Below are 22,941 nucleotides of genomic sequence, written 5' to 3'. Positions count from 1 at the left end.
GTAGGGGAGGGTGGGGATAAAGGGGAGAGATCAACCAAAGGACTTGTGTGCGTGCATATGAGCCTAACCAATGGTTACGGACAACAGAGGGGTGGGGGGGTGTGTGGGGAGGGGTGTGGGATGGGAATGGGGGGATGAGGACAAATATGTGATACCTGAATCAATAAAGAAATAAAAAAAATAAAAAAATAAAAATAAAAATAAATAAATAAAATTAAATTAAACTTTCTCCCTGCAAACCCAGGACCTCCTTGCTAAGACCTGCCTGGTCACGTGCTCGCCATTTGCGTGGGCCCTGCCCTCCCCTGCTGTCCTAGGACACCTCTCTGCCTTACGTTACAGAGAAGGAGAAGCCAGTGGGGGCGGAGCTGCTAGGAAGCAATCACCAGGAAAGACGATGAAAACGCAGTTACTTTGAGATTTTAATAGTCTAGAAATTTATCCACAAGAATTTCTGCACACTTTTCACAAAGATTGAATATTCAGAACAAATTCAGCGAGCACTCTACTAACAGAGCAGACTGGGTCAAGGTTACATGTGACTGGGGTGGGGTGTCCGGGGACATTTTCACTTCAGAGACGATGTCTATGACTCATGACATGTCTTTGTCAGTGAAAAGAAAGAACTGAAATTTGATTAGCAGTTGTAGATGTTTACTTCTGTCTACATGGTTTGTGGAGATCAACGATTTTGGTCTTTTTTTTCAAGACTGTCTGAGGCTATCTATTTGGAAGAAACGGGGTGATTTTTTTCTAATAAAGAAATTGATAACCCGTATTCTAAAATAAGCTTCAAAGTGTGCCTCTTTCCCCCATTTGTTAAGAAGGTATCATCAAATAGATATTCTTATTAATCTAATCTAAAATTTTGCATACAATTTATTGGACATACTTGCTTCTCTTGTAATGTACTGATGTTTCCATCTCTTTCATCATAGTTACTGAATGCCTTTATATAATAACTAAAGGCCCGGTGCACAAAATTCGTGCACTCGGTGTTGGGGGGAGGCCTCAGCCTGGCCTGCTCCCTCTCGCAGTCCGAGAGCCCTCAGGGATGTCCGACTGCTGCGGAGTCTCTCCGGCCACCACCACTGTGCTCACCAGCCGTGAGCCCAGCTTCTGGCTGAGTGGTAGCTCACTGACCACTAGAAGCAGCTCCTGCATTGAGCGTCTGCCCCCTGGTGGTCAGTGCTCATCATAGCGACCAGTCGATTTGCATATTAACCTTTTATTATATAGGATGCTACTAGCATGGTGCTGCTCTGTAAAATAACACCATAAACCTCATGTGAATTATGGATTCAAATCAAAAGATAGTCAAAAGAAACGGCAACAATTAGTGTCATCACTTGATATTCATACCACGGATTCAATTGTAAGCTCTCCATGGGTAGAGCTAAGAGCTTTCCAAAAACACAAAAACTTAATTGTACCCTGCACAGTGTCTTACATCACAGAGGTCTTGAATTTTTTTTAATGAAGGGATAACAGGTGGATTGCTGTTAAACAGGCATTCATTCAGCATTTATTGAGTGTATATTCTATTCCAGCTATCTTAGGCACTGTGAATTTTTAAAGTGAGTAGGGCATTATTCTTCTTTTTAGGTATCCTAAAAACTAGTGGACACAAGTTTAATTTAACTACAATGTGTGTGTGTGTGTGTGTGTGTGTGTGTGTGTGTGTGTGTAAAGACTAAAAAACAGTACTTAGATTTATAAACTTTTCTTAACTCGAGATTATCATTAATAGATGATTTAATGAAACTACCCATCTTGTCCAACAATCATTATAGAAAATGAGAACTGAGATGCAGAGAAGCTAAGCAACTTGCCCAAAGTCAACAGTTATTTTAGTAGAAGCTAAAAGTGGATCCCCCTTCTTCTCGCTTTTAGTCGTGTTCTTCCCTGTCTTCCACATTCAGCCCCTTTGCCTTCGTTGATAATATGACTTATTTGAATAAACCCATTAAAGTATTTCTTAAGAAGTCTTGCACAATGTGCTGCTGAAGGGAAAATTATTTTCTTTTTGGACTTTGGCGCATAGTAACTAGTTCTTGAAACAAAAAAAGCAAAGAGCATTAGCTCACAAAACAGCAATTACAACTCCTTGGGAACCTCCCCGGGGGTTGGTAGTAAAGATAGTTCCCTGGACACACTGCTTACGTGATGAGCAAGTACACTGTTCACATTAACTCAATCTCCAAACGACCTTTTCAGATAGATTCTGCCACAGCTCCATTTTACAGATAAGAAAGCAGGTGTGTCCTGGCCGGTTTGGCTCAGTGGATAGAGCGTCCGCCTGCGGACTGAAGGGTCCCGGGTTCGATTCTGGTCAAGGGCATGTACCTTGGTTGCGGGCACATCCCCTGTAGGGGGTGTGCAGGAGGCAGCTGATCAATGTTTCTCTCTCATTGATGTTTCTAACTCTCTATCTCTCTCCCTTCCTCTCTGTAAAAAAATCAATAAACTATATTTTTTTTAAAAAGAAAGAAAGAAAGCAGGTGTATGGAGGTTAATATCTTGACCAAGGTTATAGTGCTGCCCTGTGGTGGATTTGGGATCCAAACCTAGGGAAGTCAGGTTCCAGAATAGAGTTTTATTCGTCATTGATACAGGGTGGGTGTTGTAAAAAAGTAGATTCTGTGATCAGTTCCTTTTGGACAGTTGAATTACATGGGGTTCCTGACAGTAGGGCTGCTCAGAGACTTTCACATGCTAATAACACATGTGACTCACTTTGAAAGGGTTTGGTTTTCAGTGTTTTCCAAAGTTACATGATTTATGGAACCTTTTCTGTTAAATTCCCACATCTCTTTCAGGAAGTAGGTTTTGGGGAATATACTTCAGGAAAAACTAATCTAAGTTACTTTGCGGTAGGACTACTGAAAGTTATCATGTGGGAATTTTTGTTTTCTTACCACATCCCTGCCACCGCCCGACCTCACTTTCACTCATAAACAGAGGAGGTAGGTTGGTAACATTCCATTTAGATTCAGTCAGGCCTCAAAAAGGGAGGCGAATGTCAGGGAGCAATTTTGACCACTATTTAAACCAGCGATTTTCAACCTTTTCCATCTCATGGCATATATAAACTAATTACTAAAATTCTGTGGCACACCTAAAAACAATTTTTTTGCCCATCAAACAAAACAATAGGCATAATTTTTGTTTTGTTCATCCTCACCTGAGGGTGTTTTCTCTATTGATTTTAAGAGAGAGTGGAAAGGAGGATGAGAGGGACCGAGGGAGAGAGAGAAACCTGGATGTGAGAGAGACACATCAACTGGTTCCTTGGATTATATTTCTAACAGCAAATAAACTCCAGCAATTTTTGTAGAGTTTTATAACCATACATCTGCTTATTTGTATTCCACAAAATGCAGATAACATTTTGCAAAAAGTGAAAGCTACAAAGGCAACAGATGAACTCACCAGGCAGTGGGATAATTATTAATCTGGCTGACTATTGACTAACTAATATGACAACATGGTCCCCTTGTAAACTTTGAAAGTATTCATTTCTTACTAGCAACAAAGAATTGGTTAAAGATGTGAGGATGATTATTGGAGATTCGGGGAAGAAATCTGTGGGGGGAAGTCTCTCAGAGGACCCGCTCTTTCCCATTTAACAATTATGGGAAGACTATTCAATGATAAAGATTTTCCAATTGTATGCACATTTAATTACTAGGCGTCTGTAATCCATGTACATAATGACATTTTTCTATAATTTGCCATCTTGGCTGTATTCAATAGTTCTTAATATGCTTTATAATTTAATTTTAAATATGAATATGTATTTTGGGAAATGCTTCAAACCAGATCTGATTTACAATTTTAAAAAGTTGTGTTGTTCCTTCAGCTCTAGCTCGTCTTAGTTTTCTATCAGAATTCTCCTTTGTTTTTCCTTTCAAATAATGGTGACTGGTGACTAAAATGAGAAATGTATCCAGGTGTTAAAAATTCTGTTATTTTAATAATTTTTGCTTTGTATAAAAAACACGAGATTTGCTATCTTAATGAGGCACTTAAAGTCAGCAGTTTGAGGCAACACGGTTATTTTGATTCCTGGAACATCAGAGTTAAAAATGATGCTTTGCTGCCCTGCCGGAATGGCGCAGTTGGTTGAGTGTCCTCCCATGAACCTAAGGGTTGCCGGTTCGATTCCCGGTCAGGGCACATACCTGGGTTGCAGGTTTGATCCCTGGTTGGTGAGCATATGGAAGGCAACTGATTGATGTTTCTCTCTCACATCGATGTTTCTCTCTGTCTCCCTCTCTCTAAGCATGTCCTCGAGTGACAATTTAAAAAAAAAAAAAAAGATGCTTTGCTATAGGGAAGTAGGCAAAGAAATGATGCTCAGACCAGCACCGTCCAACAGAAGTATCATGGGAGCCAGAAAATGCAAACCACATCTGGAATGTAAATTTTCTAATAGCCATACTTTAAAAATGGAGGAGGAGGAGGGGGAGGAAGCTGTTGCCCACCAGTTGTTACTTGAAGAGCAGCTGAACAATGAGCTGTACCCCCAGCGCATGACCATGAGCTCTTCCATCTCATACTGGCCCATCTTTGTGAAGTGAAGTTCATTTTAACAACACAGTTTTTTTAACCCACTATATAGAAAATAGTACCATTCCCCATGTAATCAATATGAATTAGATGTCTTTACTCTTTGTTTTTCTAATTCTTCACAATGCGGCATGTGTGATTTACACCTGCAACTCATCGCAAGTCGGTGCTCAGTAGCCATATGTTGCCCGTGGCGGCCCTACGAGCCATTGAATTCCTGCCCTGGTGTTCCCTCATTTTCCCACAAGGCCCGAGGTCAATGCCATTGGTTTCTCATGAGCATCAACCCTGACTTCTGTTTCGGCAGCAATTAGAGTCATTCTAGAACAAGACAGTTATGGCAGCTTTGTTTTTAATTTTGGAGCCTACTGGCGAGTCCTTTTCCAAAGAACTGTCAGGAGGTGGAGGAGGAGGAGGAGGAGGAGGAGGAGGAGGAGGAGGAGGAGGAGAAGGAGGAGGAGGAAAGCGAATGGAGGAGGATGGAAGAAGGGGGAGGGGGAGGAGGAGGAGAGAGGGGGATGGAGGAGGGGGAGGAGGAGGGAAAGGAGAAGGAGGGAGGGGGATGGAGGAGGGGGAGGAGGATGGAGGAAGGGGGGAGGAGGAAGAGGAAGAGGAGGAGAAGGATGGAGGGGGATGGAGGAAGGGGGAGGAGGAGGAGGAGGAGGGAGGGGATGGAGGAAGGGGGAGTAGGAAGAGGAGGGGGAGGAGGAGGAGGAGGGAGGTGCGTAGAGGGGGATGGAGGGGGATGGAAGAAGCTGTCGCCCACCAGTTGTTACTTGAAGAGCAGCTGAACAATGAGCTGTACCCCCAGCACATGACCGTGAGCTCTTCCATCTCGTACTGGCCCATCTTTGCCTCCACCTGTAAAGAGTTGTTGAAAATCAGTTGCACAGTGAAATACGCAGGCGCCAGTCCATCCGTTGAATTTAGACACCTTTGAAATGTCGATCTGGGCCGGACATGGCTGCTCCCCTGGCGTAGAGTATCTCACTCACCCTGATAACATCACTTATTCAACGGGAAGACTGAGGAACCTTCGACTGAGGTTCCTCGCTAACGTCCCCCAGCCAGAGCCTGGGGCGCCAGGGCTCGAATCCAGGTCTGTGTGTGCCAAGCCCACGCTCATATCCACCGTGGAGTGCCCCCTCCTCCTGGGTGGCGTTCCCCAGTAAACTGAGGACATTGTTTATTCTTTCCTCGAGGAGATTTGTCTTCGGATGAGTAGTCATCTCCTAGGAATGAATAATGATCACCGTCATAGTGGTACTAATGAGCATTTGTAAACACTTGTGATGAGTCGGTGCTGTACTAAGTGTATTTTACATAGAGCATCCCGTTGTCCTATCAGAAGCGTTAACTATTGGGCATATGTCAGGAAACTGATATTTTCCAGAGAGGAAAGGCCAGAACGGACCAAAGTGATGAGTTTACGCAGAAGAGTCAGAGATGGAAAATAGGAATATTTTGACAATATGAAGATGCAAAGGCAGAATTGTGAGCTGATTTGTTTCATGCAGGAGCGTATTGGTCCCTGTTCTTTAGTCTGGTGAGTGGACCCGTGGTGTTGCTAAATAGAATATAAGAGGGCCTCGCTGTCACACAGGAGCTTTGCTCCACACAGCCATGTAATGCATCAGACACCTTTGAGTTGTCAGACAGTTTAAGGCTGAACGTGACTGAAATGCGCATGTGACGCTCGTCAGTCCCAGGGTCTCCCTCTGGTGTCTACTCCACCTGAGACACAATCACGAAGCTGCTCCGGAGTAATAGCTGCTCCCCTGCTTCTGTTGTCCCCCCCCCCCCCCCCCGTGTCCTCACTCAGCCAGAGTGTGATCACAGCGCACCCCTGCCTCACACCCTACACGGGCTCCCTGTTTCGGGAACAAGTCCTTAGAAATAGCTGCGTGTCCTGGCCCCTGCCTGCACCCCCCGTCTCTTCTTTCCTCCATCTCCCCTCCGCCAAGTGCTCGCTTCACCCCACAATGTACATTCCCAGCCCCCCAGTCCTGCCAAAGCTCTTGCAGTTTTTCAGCGGCTCCTGGCTGGCTCTCCTCCCTGGGTCTTTGCACGGCTGCCCACTTCACTTGTAGCAGTGAACTTCTCGTGCCTTCTGTGGCCAATTACACCGCATCTTAAGCCTCTAATTCCTTAAGCTTCCTGAAGCCCTCTCTCTCCAGCTCCCATCCTACCCACCTATATGATAGCAGGAGTTTAGCCCATTTTAGTATTTACCATACTATGGTTGTTGTTTTTTATTAGTTTTTTTTTAAAATATATTTTTATTGATTTCAGAGAGGAAGGGAGTGAGAGATAGAGAAACATCAATGATGAGAGAGAATTATTGATTGGTTGCCTCCTGCACACCCCACACTGGGGATCAAACCTTGACCTCCTGGCTCACAGGTCAACCACTGAGCCACACCAGCAGGACTACCATACCAGAGGAAGGGATATGGAGAGAGAGAAAGAAACATCAATTATGATAATCATTGATCAGTTGACTCCTGCACACCCCACAGTGGGGATCGAGCCCACAACCTGGGCATGTGCCCTGACTGGGAATCGAACCATGACCTCCTGGTTCCTAGGTCGACACTCAACCCCTGAGCCATGCCAGCTGGGCACCACACCGTTTTACTTGTTCTTTCTTGCCTGTTTTCCTCACTAGACTAGAACTCTTTGAAGGCGTGGTCATGGCCCGAGTCTTGTGTACTGATGCATCCCCACACTTTCGCGCTTGGCACACAGTGGTGTTTAAGTACTTGTTGAATGATGAGCACAGAGTTTTGTGGGGAAGCCTGGGACTTGGTTGGAAGGTCTGTCAGGAGGATTCTCTGAAAGGTCAGGGGCCTCTGGGGGGCCTTGCTGAAGGCGGCAGCCCCTGCCTTGACTTTTCCAAACAAGTCTGATCCCCTGGGTGTTTTGCTAGAATCTTTATGTTTAGACTTCAGAGCGTCCTTGTTTGAAAGACACTACAGATGCAGGTGCTTTCCCAAGGATGCGTACCCTGCTGGTTGTATCTGATAGTTCATTTTAGTTCAAGCTGTTGCAACAATAAAAGCCTGAGGAGGCAGGCGAACAGGGCTGCTTGTTCCTAAAGCCAACCAGCCCCTTAGCCCTCTCTTTCTCAAAAACATGTGGCCAAGTCACCATTCATCCGTCGTTCAGGGTCTGCCGGTCGGTCCCGGCAGAGTTTGACTGAAGCCCTCCTGTGAGGCCATGGCCTGGAGAGGACACTGACCTTGGAGCGACAAGATGGTTCTGGTGCTAGCTGTGCCCCTTCCCACTCGCTGTGTGGCCTCAAGCAAACCTCTGAGGCCGCTCAGCTGGAGGTGCCTCCTCTGTCACCGTGGTCTGCTCCGTCTCCCTGCCCTGCACACTCGTGGGGAGCAGAGAGGCCAGCGCATGTGTAGAAGGGAAGCACAGACAAGGGGAGGGTGAGGTGGCCAGGCCCGGGTTTCGTTTTCAGTAAACGCGAGTCGTGCAGAAGATGTCCTGGAAGCTGGGGCTATCTGGTCAACCACGTTGGCCAAGAGTTTTCACAGCATTTCAGCGCTACCGTCAGAGAACGTTATCTGAGGGGAGGTTATTTTGGGGATGTTTGTTACCTCCTTTTCTTGTGCTTATTCCTGTGAAAGAAGTTGACCTCCTTTCTGTTCCTGCTCCTGTTCTTAGAAGTGACTCATGCGCTCATCGGATAAGTCATCTTTCACCGTGGTGCTTAGTGAAGCAGAGAGAAATAATTTCCTCTTGGAAATATGTGTGATGCCATTCAGGGTCTTGCATACATGAGGAAGGTGGGGTCTCTGAATCCTAGTCCTCTAGCATTTTTCTATCCCTGTTTGTTCCATCCCGTTATTTCTACATTTGCCCTAATGTGAGAACATAGCCCGTTAGCAGTAAACAGCACGTGGTTTGTGTCTCAGACATGGAAGACATCATGCTTTCCACTAATTTGATTATTTTATTTTATTATCATCAACAATAATAAAACTAAATTAAATTATTGGCTGACTTAGCGATTATCTTATCCCATTCTCTTCTCTTTTTGTGTTTTGTTTTTACATATATTTTTATTGATTTCAGAGAGGAAGGAAGAGGGAGAGAGATAGAAATGGCAATGATGAGAAAGAATCATTGATCGGCTGCCTCTTGCATGCCCCACACTGGGGACTGAGCCCACAATCCAGGCATGTGCCCTTGACCAGAATCGAACCCTGGGCCCTTCAGTCCGCAGACCGATGCTCTATCCACTGAGCCAAACCTGCTAGGGCCCATTTTCTTCTTTGAATCAGTAGACAGAAGGATCCTTATGCTTGTGAGGATACTTAGTACTTTCTCTTAACTGTTCGTTCATTCATTCATTCATCAAATACTTGTTTTTTTATTTTATTTTTTAATATATTTTATTGATTTTTTACAGAGAGGAAGGGAGAGGGATAGTTAGAAACATCGATGAGAGAGAAACATCAGTCAGCTGCCTCCTGCACACCCCTCACTGGGGATGTGCCCTCAACCAAGGTACATGCCCTTGACTAGAATCGAACCTGGGACCGGTCAGTCCGCAGGCCAACGCTCTATCCACTGAGCCAAACCTGTTTTTGCTCAAATACTGGTTTTTATCACACAGTTGTGTGCCAGGCAACATTCCAGGCTCTTGAGATAAATCTGTGATGAAACAAAGGGCTCTATTCTTCTGTCACCTGAATTCCAGGTGAGATGCATATCCTTATCTTCCCTGGGAGTCTGTGACCTACTTGAAGCAGGAGATGTATTTGTGAGCCTTTCAGTGCTTTTCAAAGGTAAATCTATTTATTAAAGTAAGATACTACTAACTGATGATGTCACTGTTGAAGGAAGGGACCCAATAACATATAAGAAAAATGAGAAGGAGGAGAACTAACTTGGGATTTGGCTGTAAGGATAGATAATGTAGGTATTAAAGGATGAACACACACACACACACACACACACACACACACACACACATCATTGAAATTAGACTCTTGTTACCTTTCAACCTCTGTTATTTCTCTGCCTCCCTGATCAAGTAAGAGATTAAAGCATAGAAATTCAAACTGTGGACTTTTGTTAGAGTCAGGTAGGCCTAAATTTCCTGGCTATGCCCCTTGATAACTGGGGGGTTTGGAAAACATTATATAACCTCTCCAGGCCTCAGTTTCCTCATTTATAAAGTAAGGTTTATAAGAGAATTGTATGAGGATTAAATAAAAGAGCACATGTAAAGAGTTTAGCTTATGGTAAACATTAATAAATAATAGGTTGCTAAAATTATTAGTTCTTTAAGGTAGGGTTTTTTCTGTCCTATTTGAATGAAGAGTCCCAAGGTTAAAAGCATGAAGTTACTTCTCCGAGGTCACATAGGTCATAAGAGATCGATGCCACCCTCTGACCCTCCAGCTCTGTGAGTGTTCTGCTTCTCAAGATGTAATTTTCCCAGAACACAAGGAAGAACCAACTGTATATGGTGTATGCAATGATTAAAAAAAATCACAAAAAACAAAAATCCACAAAACTTTGAGCAGATATTTAATTCCACGTATGAGTAGAGTTGCTTTCCCATAGTAGGTGAGCAATTTTGAAAGTACTTTCTGAGTATTCTAAGTCTGAGTAAATAAGTAAATATGTTGAAGAGGGTAGGAGCTAAGTTTCTCACTGTTTTGTTTTGTGTTTTAATCCTCACCCGAGGATATTTTTCCATTGATTTTTAGGGAGAGTGGAAAAGAGAGGGAAAGACAGAGAGAAAAATCGATGTGAGAGAAAGACATCAATTGTTTGCCTCCTGCACGAGCCCCGAGAATCAAACCTGGGACTCATTGGTCGGCAGGCCCACGCTCTATCCACTGAGCAAAACTGGCTAGGGCAAGTTTCTCACTTTTGAGGAAGGAAGTTAGTTATGGAAAGAGGGGAGAATAGGTTCCATAATGATTGGATTGGATTTGAAACAGTGTAAATGTGTGTGTATATATATATATATATATATATATATATATATATATACACACACACACACACACACACACACACACACACATATACACATATATACACATATATATATACTAGTAGCCCTGCGCACGAATCGTGTGCCAGTAGCTCGCTGCCGCCCTCCAGTAGCTCTCCGCCTGCTGCCCTACCCTCCTGTAGCTCCCCCCACCCCTCCCTCATAGCTTGCTGCTCTGCCCCCTCCTGTAGCTCTCTGCTGCCCGCTTGTAGCTTGCTGTACCACCCTCCTGCTGATCCGTGATCCGGTCGATAGGGGACAATTTTCCAAATTTGATAAGCACATCAACCCACAGATTCAAGGAGCTCAGCAAAATCCAAGCAGGATAAATACAAAGAAAACTATAGCAAAAAAATATCGTCGTCAAATTGTTGAAAATCAGAAACAAAGAAATAACCTTTAAAACTGCCAACAACCATTTGCATGTTACATCTTTATTATATAGGATAACCACATAAACACATATGAAAAGATATTCATATTTATATACTTACGTGTATATTCATATCTGGGCTGTGTCTACTAAGGTGACCTAGAAGCAGCCTTCTCAGTAGCAGTGAGCACCACCTAATGACAAATCTTGGTTTCTAAAGACCATTCTCCACTAGAACGCATGAGAGCTCCTTGCACAAGTACTGAGTCCAAGATTGGCACAAGGACAGATAAGACGAGATTGTCTAACCACTATGCTGTACACCGGAACCCAATACAAAATAATGTTGGGTGTAAAGTATAACAGGAAATAAAAAATAAACACACAAAATAAAAAAATAAGATGAGCCTGGAGCATCTTGTGGGGATAGAAAGCCTAGAAGGACACAAGAATAATGGAGATATATCATACAGGACCCAGCTTGAAGTGGTTCCCACTGGCCAAATCTGGGATGGGATGAACATAAAAATATATAAGGATCCTCATGGATTACCCATGACTCCATGCTGATATCAGTAAGTTAATACAGGGAGAAGGGGAAACTCTTCCTTATAGCACAATATTAACTTATGAATAAGAAAGAACACTACAGTAGAAAAGTCATCATTGGATGTAACCCTAGTAGGTGAGAGTTTGTTGAGGAATAGGTTACTTACAGGGTCTTATTGGAAAAAGGAGCGACTGGACCCCTGTATTTCCTGAGTCCATGTGTGAAGCCGCTCCAGTCCCTGATTACACCTTCTAATGCTTAATCGTCAACAAGAAAACACGGAGGTGGCCCACACATGCACATGTGATCACAGGCAACATAGGCAACTTGGAGGAAAGGGGATGTTCCCATTCTTTTTAGTGTATTTGCCCCTTTAAAAAATCAGCTCTAGGAGGTCAATGTAAATATCACAAATATCCATAATTTTAAGTGTGCAATTAAATGTATTTTGACAAATTACACAGTTTTAACCATTATAATCACGATACCGAACATTTCTATCAGCATACAAGGTTCCCTTGCGCCCACCCCTGTCTCGGGTCCTGGCATTGCTATCCGTCACTCCGGGTGTAATTTTCTAGAATGTCATATAAGTGAGACCCTACAAGATGTCTTTGATGCCCGGGTTCTTTAAGCATATGCTTTGGAGGCTCATCCATGTGTTGTCTGTTGTCGGCTCTAGTAGCGTGTCCCTTTGTGTTGCCGCCATGGCGGGTGTTCAGTTGTGAGTCCCTCCCACACTGTGTCTATCCATTGAGCACTTAGTGGATATTTAGGTTGTTTCCAGTTCTTAGCGATTATGAATAAATCTTTCAGTCTCATTTTAACAACAACAAAGAAATTCTTTGTCCCCCACCCCCTGCTTTCATTCTGATTGGTAAAATATGGGCAGCCGCAAGTCCAGTTAAATGAGATCATCCGTGTCTGCGGACTGAAAACCGGTTGGGAAGACTGACTGACAGCCCTTCTTCGTGAGTCTCTCAAACCCCAGCTGGAAACAACCTCCCATTTTTCTATGTTTTGGTGGTTTTTCCCTTCTGCCTTATTATAGTGTATTTTCTCTCCTACCTTCTATCGTGGCTACTTTTACTAGTAATTCCCTCTTAGGACAAGGACTACACCATATTTACCTTCATTTGACCCAGTGCCTAGTAGAGTATCTTTCACATAATAGAGTCATAATAAATATTAAATGAATTCATTTAAATTTCCTCTAATTCCTTCCTTGGATGCCTAATTTATTTGTTTTTTATTAATTCTTTCAATCCATTATTGCATTACTCCTAGACTGTTATAAAATGGTTTCCCATCCAGCCGGCGTGGGTTAGTGGTTGAGCGTCGACCTGTGAACCTGGAGGTCACGGTTCAATTCCCGGTCAGGACACATGCCCGGGTTGTGGGCTCCATCCCCAGTGTGGGGCGTGCAGGAAACAGCCGACCAGTGATTCTCTCTCATCATTGATGTTTCTCTCTCTCCATCTCCCTTCCTGTCTGAAATCAATCCTACATAATAAAATGGTAATATGTAAATTACCATCACTCCGCTATGCCCACGATTGGGCCAGCAGGAGGCGCAGGGGGCGGGACTCAGGGTGGCCGGGGTAGCTGATTGGGCCAGCAGGACGCTGAGCTCGCGGCGCCACTGGCGCCGGGAGCTCAGCGTCTATGTCATGGCTGCGCCGGAGGCTTTCGGAAGGCCTGGTGCACCGGCGGACAGCCAGCCAGCTCCCCCGCTTTGGCTTTTGATCGCGGGGGAGCTGGCCGGCTGTCTGCTCCGGCACAAGGCCTTTCGAAAGCCTCCGCCGCGCCGGAGGCTTTCGGAAGGCCTGGTGCACCGGCGGACAGCCAGCCCGCTGGTGCACCAGGTGCATGATTAAATCATGCACTGGGCCTCTAGTAAAAATATATTTAAAAAAAATAGGTTTCCCTAAATCAAAATATTTCAATCTCACCTCTGCCTTTATATCACTTACAACATGACCTTTGAGCAGATTTCGAATTATTTAGGATCCTCTTTTATTTTCAACTATAACGTGACAGGTTTTGATTAAACAGATTTGAGATTCCCTTTCAATTCTAGCCTTTTAAGGTTTTATAAAAAAATCTAAGTCGGAACAAACCTGCAAGGGGAGAAGGCAACATAGGAGGAAGGGAGGAGAAGGAGGTAGGAAAGCAAAAATGTACAAGTTTTCTGCCATGAAAAATAAAACGTGTAGTTTCTCAAATAGAGTGAAAGTTGAACAAGGATTTAAGAAACTAAAGTTGATGTGAACTCAACACTTGTTTGTGGAGCATTCCTTTGGGTTGTTTTATTGGGAGACCCACAGTAACTGTGGTTCCTTCTCTGCATTGAATTCCGGATTTCAGTACGTAGGTAGCTTCTCATTCCAAACATTGATGGGAGACTGGCAACCCCTTTTGAAGGGGAACAGAGCCCCAGTTTGCAAAGGGGAGTCCCAATATAATGGTTGTCTCTGTGTAATGATTAATCCTTTCCCCCTTTCCCTCCTTCAGATGGTATTGGTTTTAACAACGCACCTTATGGTCACCCAGTTATTAGGGATCACAGAGCCCAGGTCTCCCTGCCTGTACCCCCAGCTCTAACGCGGGTCTGACGTGGGGATGTTACTCAGTGAGAGCCCACAATGCTCTCAGCAGCGTCAGCCCCAGCTGCCAAGCCATGAGAGCCGCCCCTTCCAGCCACTCTGCTAACGTAGTGTTTGCCTCCTCATCCGGCCCCCCTTCAAGACTGCAGCTGCCCCCCAACCCCCCTGCGCTCAGGGCAGAAGGACATCCTTTCATGAAGCACTCACTGCCCATTTCCTATGCACCGGGTGCCAGGGACTGAGCCGGGCTCAGGGGACAGAGACAAAGATGACAAAGAAGGCAGACGTGTGGAGCAGCAATGGACGTGCGGTCAATGCTGCCTTAGTAAGGTATCTGTACGCACAACATGTATGAGGACACTGAGGAAAGGATAGTTCGTTTAGATAAAAATGGAAGGCAGGGAGGAGTTCTGAGCAAGCCTTGAAGGAGTGATGGACACTGAGCAGGGCCCCAGGACTTGGGATGGGGGTTGAGAAAGGGCTGGGGGGAGAGAGCCCAGGAAAACAGAGAGAGACACGTGCAATGATCCATGGCCGGAAAGCACGTGGTGTGACTAGGGAGGAAAACGTGGCCTCGTCTGACTGTCCATTTGTTAAATACAGTAGGAGTTTGGAATTGAACGTGAGGCCAGGCCTTGGAGCAGATCCAAAGGGTGATGTCATTCGAAACCCCGGAAGGGCTCCTGCTCACATTAGGGAGGACCCCTGGTGATTCCGCTTGAGTGAGGTGTGGGTGTGTTTTCCTTCTGGAATTTTCCACCACAACATTGCCACCCGCGATGACCGGCCTCGATGCGGGCTTTCCTTATGTTGTTCTATAATTAGAAGCCAGTGAATGGAGGTCCCACAGCGGTACATACACCAGGAGAGATCGCTATATGCAATTGTTTATTTTCAGTTTGGCAAAGGCAAGGCCGTCAGTATCTCAGTGAGTAAACTGAAGCCGCATGGAGGAGCAGTGCCCGCAAGGGGGTCGGCGTTAGGAAGAGCTAAGTTGGTTAATTGAAGGAAACCCTCCTCTCACTCACCCAGATTTAGAGTATGAAGAACCAACCTAATGTGTGAGTGTGTGTGTGTGTATGTGGGCATGTGTGTGTGTATGTAAGCATGTGTGTGAGCATGTGTGAGTGTGTGAGCATGTGTGTGTATGTGAGTGTGTGTGTGAGAGCATGTGTGTGTGAGTGTGTGAGCATGTGTGTGTATGTGAGTGTGTGTGCATGTGAGTGTGTGTGTGTGTATGTGAGCGTGTGTGTGTATGTAAGCATTTGTGAGTGTGTATGTGAGCTTGGGTGTGTATGTGAATGTGCGTGTGTGTGAGCATGTGTGTGTGAGTGTGTGAGCGTTGTGTGTATGTGAGTGTGAGCATGTGAGTGTGTGTGAGTGTGTGTGAGTGTATATGTGAACGTGTGTGTGAGCATGTGTGAGTGTGTGTGTGTGAGCTTGGGTGTGTATGTGAGTGTGTGAGCATGTGTGTGTGTGTGTGTGTGTGTGTGAGCACACGTGTGTGTGCCCAGTGTCAGCACCCATGGTGCCTCCTGCCATGAGGTCCTTTGCATCCTCAGGTTCTAGTTGTTCAGGAAGTTTCTCTCTTCAGGAGCCACTGTGATTGGAGAGGAACCATTGGGCCCAATGGACGGGTCCCCATCCAGTCACAGTGGGTGGGCGATTGTCTTTATAGTATAGAAGTGTCTTACCCTGCAGTTTCTCTCCGTGTGACCCAAAGGGGATTTTATTACGAAGTGCTGGGCAAGTTACTCATTTCATACATATTCACGTGACGTGGCTGATATGTGAAAATATTCCACAAAACATGCACATGGGACCGCAGAATCCTTTACTTGCCTCTCGAATCTAGATAGAAACTCTGCCATTACAGTTGAGATTCCATTTTCATTTGGGAGGGAAGTAGAAGCGGCCTGCAAAGCTTCGTTCCAGAATTCCGGTCTGGGTGTACTGAGCCTGCGGCTCCTTTAGCTCCAGGATCTTGGGGAAATAGGAACCAGGCATCAGAGAAAAGACTCACCACGGCTACACAACATGAAGAATGTTAAAGCAGCCCTGCTGGTGTGGCTCAGTGGATAGAGTGTCAGCCTATGGACCGAAGGGTCCTGGGTTCGATTCCGGTCAAGGGCACGTCCCTCAGTTGCAGGCTCCTCCCAGGCCTGGGCTCTGGTCGGGGCTCGTGCAGGAAGCAACCAGTTGATGTGTTTCTCTCACATCAGTGTTTCTCTCTGCCTTTCCCTCTCTTCCACTCTCTTTAAAAATCCATGGAAAATAACCTCGGGTGAGGATTCAAGAAAAACTTATAGCAGAAGGTGTTTGTGTTTCAAGGTTACAAAATACCATCCCTCAGTTGTCACGATTTTTTGATGTTGAAACTTGAGTCCCGAGTCCATTTGGGTGGACGGGATGTACTTCACATTGTATAAAAGGTCCTTTGGATTTCCCCCCTAATTGCGGGGTGGGGGAGGGAGGGAGTGGAAAGACTATTGTTTCTTATGCTGAACAATTTACTGCATCTCAGCTCCCTGTGGCCGTGGGGGAAGGAATGGGGGTGCGTGCATCTGTAGACTAAACCGCGTCTCCTCCCTGCCTCGTAGACTGGAAAAAGAGAGCATTCAGCAGAGCTTCAGCAGCGAAGCGAAGGCCCAAGCCCTTCAGGCCGAGCAGAGGGAGCAGGAGCTGACACAGAAGATGCAGCAAATGGAGGCCCAGCATGACAGGACCGGTAGGTGGGGGGCGGGGGGGTCAGAGCCGGCCCGCGCCCGCCAGCCGGGCCCACGCCTCACTGTGAAATGACATCAGGAACACCTGTAACCTTTGGCTGGCCGAAGGGAGCAGATGCTAACTACACCGGAGATTCCGAATTACATATTAGTTAGCGTTTAAAAGGGAAAGTGGGAAGCCAGTGCCCACTGTCTGTTGATTTCGGAGTGCTGCTCTCACATCTGCTGCACCATCTGGATTATGAGTTTATTTACCTGTGTGCAAGGAACGGAAAGCTGAGAGGGACCACAACAAAGTAGAAAAACAAAGGGCTTGTTTTTGGCTGGGTTCGCGGGCACACATGTTACCGAAAGAAAATAGCATCAGAAGCTCGGCGGGAAGCGCTCCGAGCCCCCCGTTAAAGGCTCCTGAATAGCACGGAACAGCTCCCCCAGAACACGCATTAGCGCGCCTCTAAGAGCCTAATGAGTCTGCTGCTGCATCCAAACTGGAGCAAAGCTTTCGCCATTAATCGGTTCTTAATTCACTGTCGCAGCTGGATGTAATTCAGCGGCTCCAAATTGATACGTTCCTTTATTTAATCTTTGCAGCTTCGAACATTTTTAGCATTTGCACGCCGCCCCCGCCTCCCCCAGCCCAGTCGCGGGCGATGGTTAATCCGTTGCATTCTTCAAGTTCTCACAACTGCTGTTGAAATGCACTAATACAAGGCATTGACCACAGCTGGCAGCTTGGCTGAAAATTGCCATCTTTCATCGCGTTGGCGCGATTCTGCAGGCCGAGTTGGCCAGGAGCTCCTTACCTTTCATTTGAAAGTAAAATGCACTTTGAAACAGGCGGTTGGGTTTGCGCCGTCCGGGCGCGATGCGGGTCTTTTCACTTCTGAGTTGTGTGTTCGCAGACAGTGTTAGTCACAACAAGGCCGTGGCCCTCATTATGATTCCGCACCACACACTCCAGGCTGATTGTCCCGGTAGAACAAAAGTTTCATTGATCCGCCTCTTCCAGAAAAAGGTGGCTTACTTTCCAGTGCTTTGATTTCTTTTGCTTGAAGTGCTTTCTGCTAAAATGGAAAAGAAATAAAGGGCCTTCGGAAGCCTCACAGTTAAAAGTAATTTTCACCTGATTTCATGTCCTCCGTGTTTGATGGCCTGGTTCAAATTTGCTGCACATTCTAAGATGAAACATTGCTAACGGGCCATTCATTAAATGATCTCTTTACTTATGAAGAAGTAAAGGTTGTATTGAGTCACCTAATTTCCTCCGGCAACTTGATTAGAGACTTTCCCCTACTAGCATTTGTCCAGAAAAAAAGTGAAAATTCACCAGACTTATTAGATGTTTTCCGTGAAAAGAAAAAAGGAGGAAATTAGAGGCTAAGCTATTGCTTGCCTCCACTGCTAAGCAGGATCCTTGGGATCATGGAGTTGAGCAGATCTTCGAGCAAGATAAGATTATGTAACTGTTAGAACCATCTTAACAACACTTCCTCTTAGGTTGCACAAAAATACCATACTCGCTTCAATTTCTTTGACCCGATCTTCAACGAAGCTCATACTGTTGACAGTGAAATCAAATGACATATTTCACCTTCATAATGAGAAAGGGTTATGCAAGGTTGGCAGGGTGGGGGATGAAATATGTGAGCAGACAGGAAACATCAAACATGAATGACAGCATAAAGGCAGTTCCTCAATACCTCCGTTTTGAGTTTTCTGATTGTAATAATTTTTGACACTTTATAGTAAAATTGTCCAAATAAAAATACCATATCTTGCGTATTGCAAGATATACAAGCCTATATGACTCCACCAGGGTATTGGATAATCTGGTCACATGTTGAAACATTACACCACGCTGGTGTGATCAAAAATGTTCCTGGTGAGTAATTATTCGAAAAATAGATGTCTCCCAAGATTCAGAGCCTCACCAGGTGAGCAGCCCTTTGACTGAGGACATTGAACGTGACCTCGTAGCATATGGGACGTGGGTAGTGTCTTAGCGCGTTTACACTCTACATATGGAAGTACTGCAGAGCTACAGCCATAAACATCTTCTGTTGGTGGGGGGTTATTGTTATTTCTAGAAAGTGAACAGTATTCATTGCTGACCTCCCAGAATGCATTTTTGACAAAGTTAAAGGAAGAGTGCTGTACGTTAGCCAAGAAAGTGGAACAAATCTCTCAGAAGAGCAGGTAGGTGATATTATATAATACTTTCCGAGCACTGTTTGTTTAAATTCTGTAATTTTTCTTTAAAGGACAGCATTTCCACTATTTTACAGTCGAATGTCAAAATTAGATACAGTAGTCCCCCTTGTTCATAGTTTTACTCTTTTTTTTACATACATATTTTTATTGATTTCAGAGAGGAAGGGAGAGCGAGAGAGAGAGAGAAACATCAATGATGAGAGAGAATCGTTGATTGGCTGCCTCCTGCATGCCCCACACTAGGGACCGAACCCATAACCTGGGCTTGTGCCCTGACCAGGAATCGAACCTCGACCTCCTGGTTCATAGGTCAACACTCAACCACTGAGCCACGCCGGCTGGGCAGTCACCTTTATTTTACTTAATGATGGCCCCAAAGCACCAAACTAGTGCTGCTGGTAATTCGGACACGCCACAGGGAAGTTGTAAGTGCTTCCTTTAAGAGAAAGGGGAGCACAGTATAAAAAGGAATTTTGAGAGATGGGGAGAGTGAGAGAGACCACAGTCACGTGGTTTTTATTATAGGATATTATTATAGTTATTCTATTTTCTATTAGTTACTGTTCCTCTCTTACTGTGCCCAATTTATAAATTAAATTTTATCAAAGGTCTGAATGTACACGAAGAAACAGATTTTTCAAGCATCCACTGGGGTCTTGGAACATATCCCCGTGGATAAGGGGGACTCCTGTGTGTGGCGGTATGTTTCCTGGGAAAATATTTTCTCTGTATGAACATCTTAGCTGTCCATACAGATACCTGGGTGTTCTTTTCATAATTATGAATCTGTGCTGTTATTTGACTTTTTTAATGGTTAGGATTGAAAACTATGAAATTTCACAACACAAAGGTCAAGATGGCAACCCTTCTAACAATGGATGCAGATGAGTCAAGCAGTTTTCAAGTCTTACGTTGTTACGTGTAACATTTTCATCTATTATCACAGTTCTCTTTAGCTACACACACACAAAAGCCATCTTTAGGTCAAACAATAATAGTTGAAATGTGTATAGCCCTAGCCGGCTTGGCTCAGTGGATAAAGTGTCGGCCTGTGGACTGAAGGGTCCCAGGTTCGATTCCAGCCAGAGGCGCATGCCTAGGTTTCGGGCTTGATCCCCAGTGGGGGTCGTGCAGGAGGCAGTCAATCAGTTGTTCTCTCTCATCATTGATGTTTCTATCTCTCCTCCCTTCCTCTCTGAAATCGATAAATAAATACATTTAAAAAATAGTTGAAACGTGTATCTATAAAGTGAAAGGTGATACTTTGAAATAAATAAGCTAAAACCATCCTTTCCTTCTCTTTCTAAAAGTATTTTATTTTAATGAGATAGCCACCATGCATTTTATATGTACACCACTCCTTTATAAACCCATTGATTGGGATCTTATTGACATTTTCCTGCACACTTTCTCATCAGATTATCTCAATGAATGAATGGTTTTATTTTCCAAATTGTAAAAAGCCTGAGTTCCCACCTCAGCTCTGACAAGAACTGTAATCTCAGAGAAGTTTATTTGACCTGATTGAGCAGTGGTTCCCTCTTGTAAGTGAGCGCATTGGACAGCATCCCTTGAATTGAACTATCAAAGGCAACATTCTCGTAACTAGCTAGATATCAAATATGACATTACACTATAACCGAAGGAGAAAGTCACCTGCGTATCTTACCTTCTGTGTTTTTCTGAAACTCACTTAGATCTGCCCAGAGCAAGCGATCTGGCCCAGCAAGCTCGTCTGCTGACTCAGGCGTCTCATTCAGAATGGTTTCTGGGTGGATCAGAGCATCTGATCACTCTGAGCCCTACCTGGGGTTCCTCCATCGATGAGCTGGCTGAGCGTTAGAATCCCCACCCCTGGTCTTTGGGGCAATCCGGAGGCTTATGACTCCAGTCCTCTCTGCCCTCAGGCAGGCAGAGGCTGCAATAGCCACTGAGAACTGCTCTGAAATGTGCTCCTTCTTAGCGAATACTAATTATTGATCTCAGAGAGGAAGGGAGAGGGAGAGAGAGAAACATCAATGATGAGAGAGAATCGTTGATCGGCTGCCTCCTGCATTCCCCCACACTGGGGATGAAGCCCACAACCCGGGCATGTGCCCTGACTGGGAATTGAACCCTGACCTCCTGGTTCATAGGTGGACGCTCAACCACTGAGCCACACCGGCCGGGCTGCACATACTAATTAAATATCTTGTTTGGGTAGGGGAAGGCTCAGGAGCCACAATGCCAGCTATTTTCAGGAAGTCTGACAAGGAAACACACGTGATTTTGTCATAAAATATCAACAGGAGCTGTTCCTAACCAGAAATGTTCGATTTGCCTCACATAGATCCAAGCATAAGTAATTGTTAGGAACAAACCAACTGAATTATATGATTTAAGAAAAATTATATTGATCTGGGATTTACAATATCATATTGTAAGATTGCTTTGTGGTTGATTATTGATTAATTATCTTGCTTTATGAGGAATAACTCAGGAAATTGAAGTGGATAAAAGGGAAAGGGGAGCTGTAGTCTGGGTATATATGTATGATTTCATTCTCACAGCAGCTGGAGACAGGAATTACAATCTTTTACAGACGAGGAAACCAGTCCTCAGAGAGTTTAAATGGCTGGGGAGTGGGAGAGCTGGAATCCCAACTTAGTTATTGCTGGTTCCAGAGCCGAAGATCTTTCTTACAAGTACAGTATTTTATTTTATTTTTTAAAAATATATTTCTTTATTGATTTCAGAGAGAAAGGGAGAGGGAGAGAGAGATAGAAGCATCAATGATGAGAGAGAATCATTGATCGGCTGCCTCCTGCACGCCCCCTACTGGGGATCGAGCCCACAACCCGGGCATGTGCCCCTGTCCGGAATCGAACCTGGGACCCTTCAGTCTGCAGGCCGACGCTCTATCCACTGAGCCAAACCGGCTAGGGCCAAGTGTGGCATTTTACATCTACTACTAACAAAATCCAGGCAAAGTAGTTACGATGGGAACGTTCGGGGGAAAAGTTCATCTTTAAGTCCCCAAGGAGAAGTGGGCATATTGGGCAGGTGAGTGGGCTTATCTGTGCCCTGTTCCCCGGCCCCCTTCATCCTGCTGCGGGTCTGTCAGCTTACCCTGTGCTGGTCCAGCGAACTTGAACCTCAACCCCACCCCAGCTCCTCATGCTCCGATTCCTGTAGCCCTTGACCACTGCTTTATCCACTGAATGTGTTTCTTTCATCTGACACACAGAGGCGCTCAATATGTATTTGTTGAATGAATGAGTAAATGAATGAATGAATGAATGAAACAAGTGTGGTGCTCTCCCCACCCCTAATCCTGACCTGACTCTGGTTCCAGCCTGTCCCTTTGTTGCTGCCCCAGGGAATGTGCAGTAAAGACCACTTGGGAATTCAGAGAGAACGAGGTTTGGATCCCACTCTGCCACGTAGCTTTGTAACCTTGGGCACAAGCCCCAGCTTCTCCCTCTGTAAGGACCTGTCGAACACCGTGCTCAGGATTGTTGTGGGAGTTCGACATTTAGAGAGCGAGACATCGGTACCCATCCAGACCTAAAGCACCAAGCACAGCGCTGGCCCAGGGGCGCACGTGGCTGCTGTGTCACCGGTGGCATTGTGCTGAGGGTGGGCAATTTGACCTCACTTCACCTGGCTACTAGTGGTTTTGCTAGGGTCTGAGGGCTATTTCCTGAGAGACATAAAGTCATTATTACAAGGAAAACCTTTATAGTAAAGGCAAAGGAAAATCGGGAAAATGTGGATCTGGTAGTGATTTGGATCTTGCCCTGGCCAATGCCTTGTTTTGTGAATCTAAAGAATTAAAACAGCACGGCCCGTAACTTCACAAGTTGATCCCAAGCTAAGACCTGCAAATAGCAAACTCT

The 22,941-nt window shown here is 45.1% G+C and overlaps 1 protein-coding gene across 7 annotated transcripts in view; it reads left to right on the top strand.

Moving 5' to 3' along the window:
• SDCCAG8 (SHH signaling and ciliogenesis regulator SDCCAG8) overlaps positions 1–22,941 on the top strand; it is a 207,459-nt gene that overhangs the window by 109,682 nt on the left and 74,836 nt on the right. For 5 of the 7 annotated variants that reach the window (XR_013813108.1, XM_079763610.1, XM_079763611.1 and 2 more), the window contains exons 14-15: positions 16,727–16,854; positions 18,940–19,048. Coding sequence is in view for 5 of the 7 variants with exons in the window: in XM_079763610.1 (XP_079619736.1) it covers positions 16,727–16,854; positions 18,940–19,048 (237 nt within the window). In the remaining 2 variants the exon portion in view is untranslated. The remainder of the gene's footprint in view (positions 1–16,726; positions 16,855–18,939; positions 19,049–22,941) is intronic. The other 2 variants (XR_013813109.1, XM_079763613.1) reach the window with 1 other exon arrangement.

Source organism: Cnephaeus nilssonii (assembly GCF_951640355.1).
Source record: "Cnephaeus nilssonii genome assembly, chromosome: 23".
NCBI lineage: Eukaryota > Metazoa > Chordata > Mammalia > Chiroptera > Vespertilionidae > Cnephaeus > Cnephaeus nilssonii.
The sequence above is the reverse complement of the archived record's forward strand: the minus strand, read 5'-3'. Positions and strand labels throughout refer to the sequence as shown.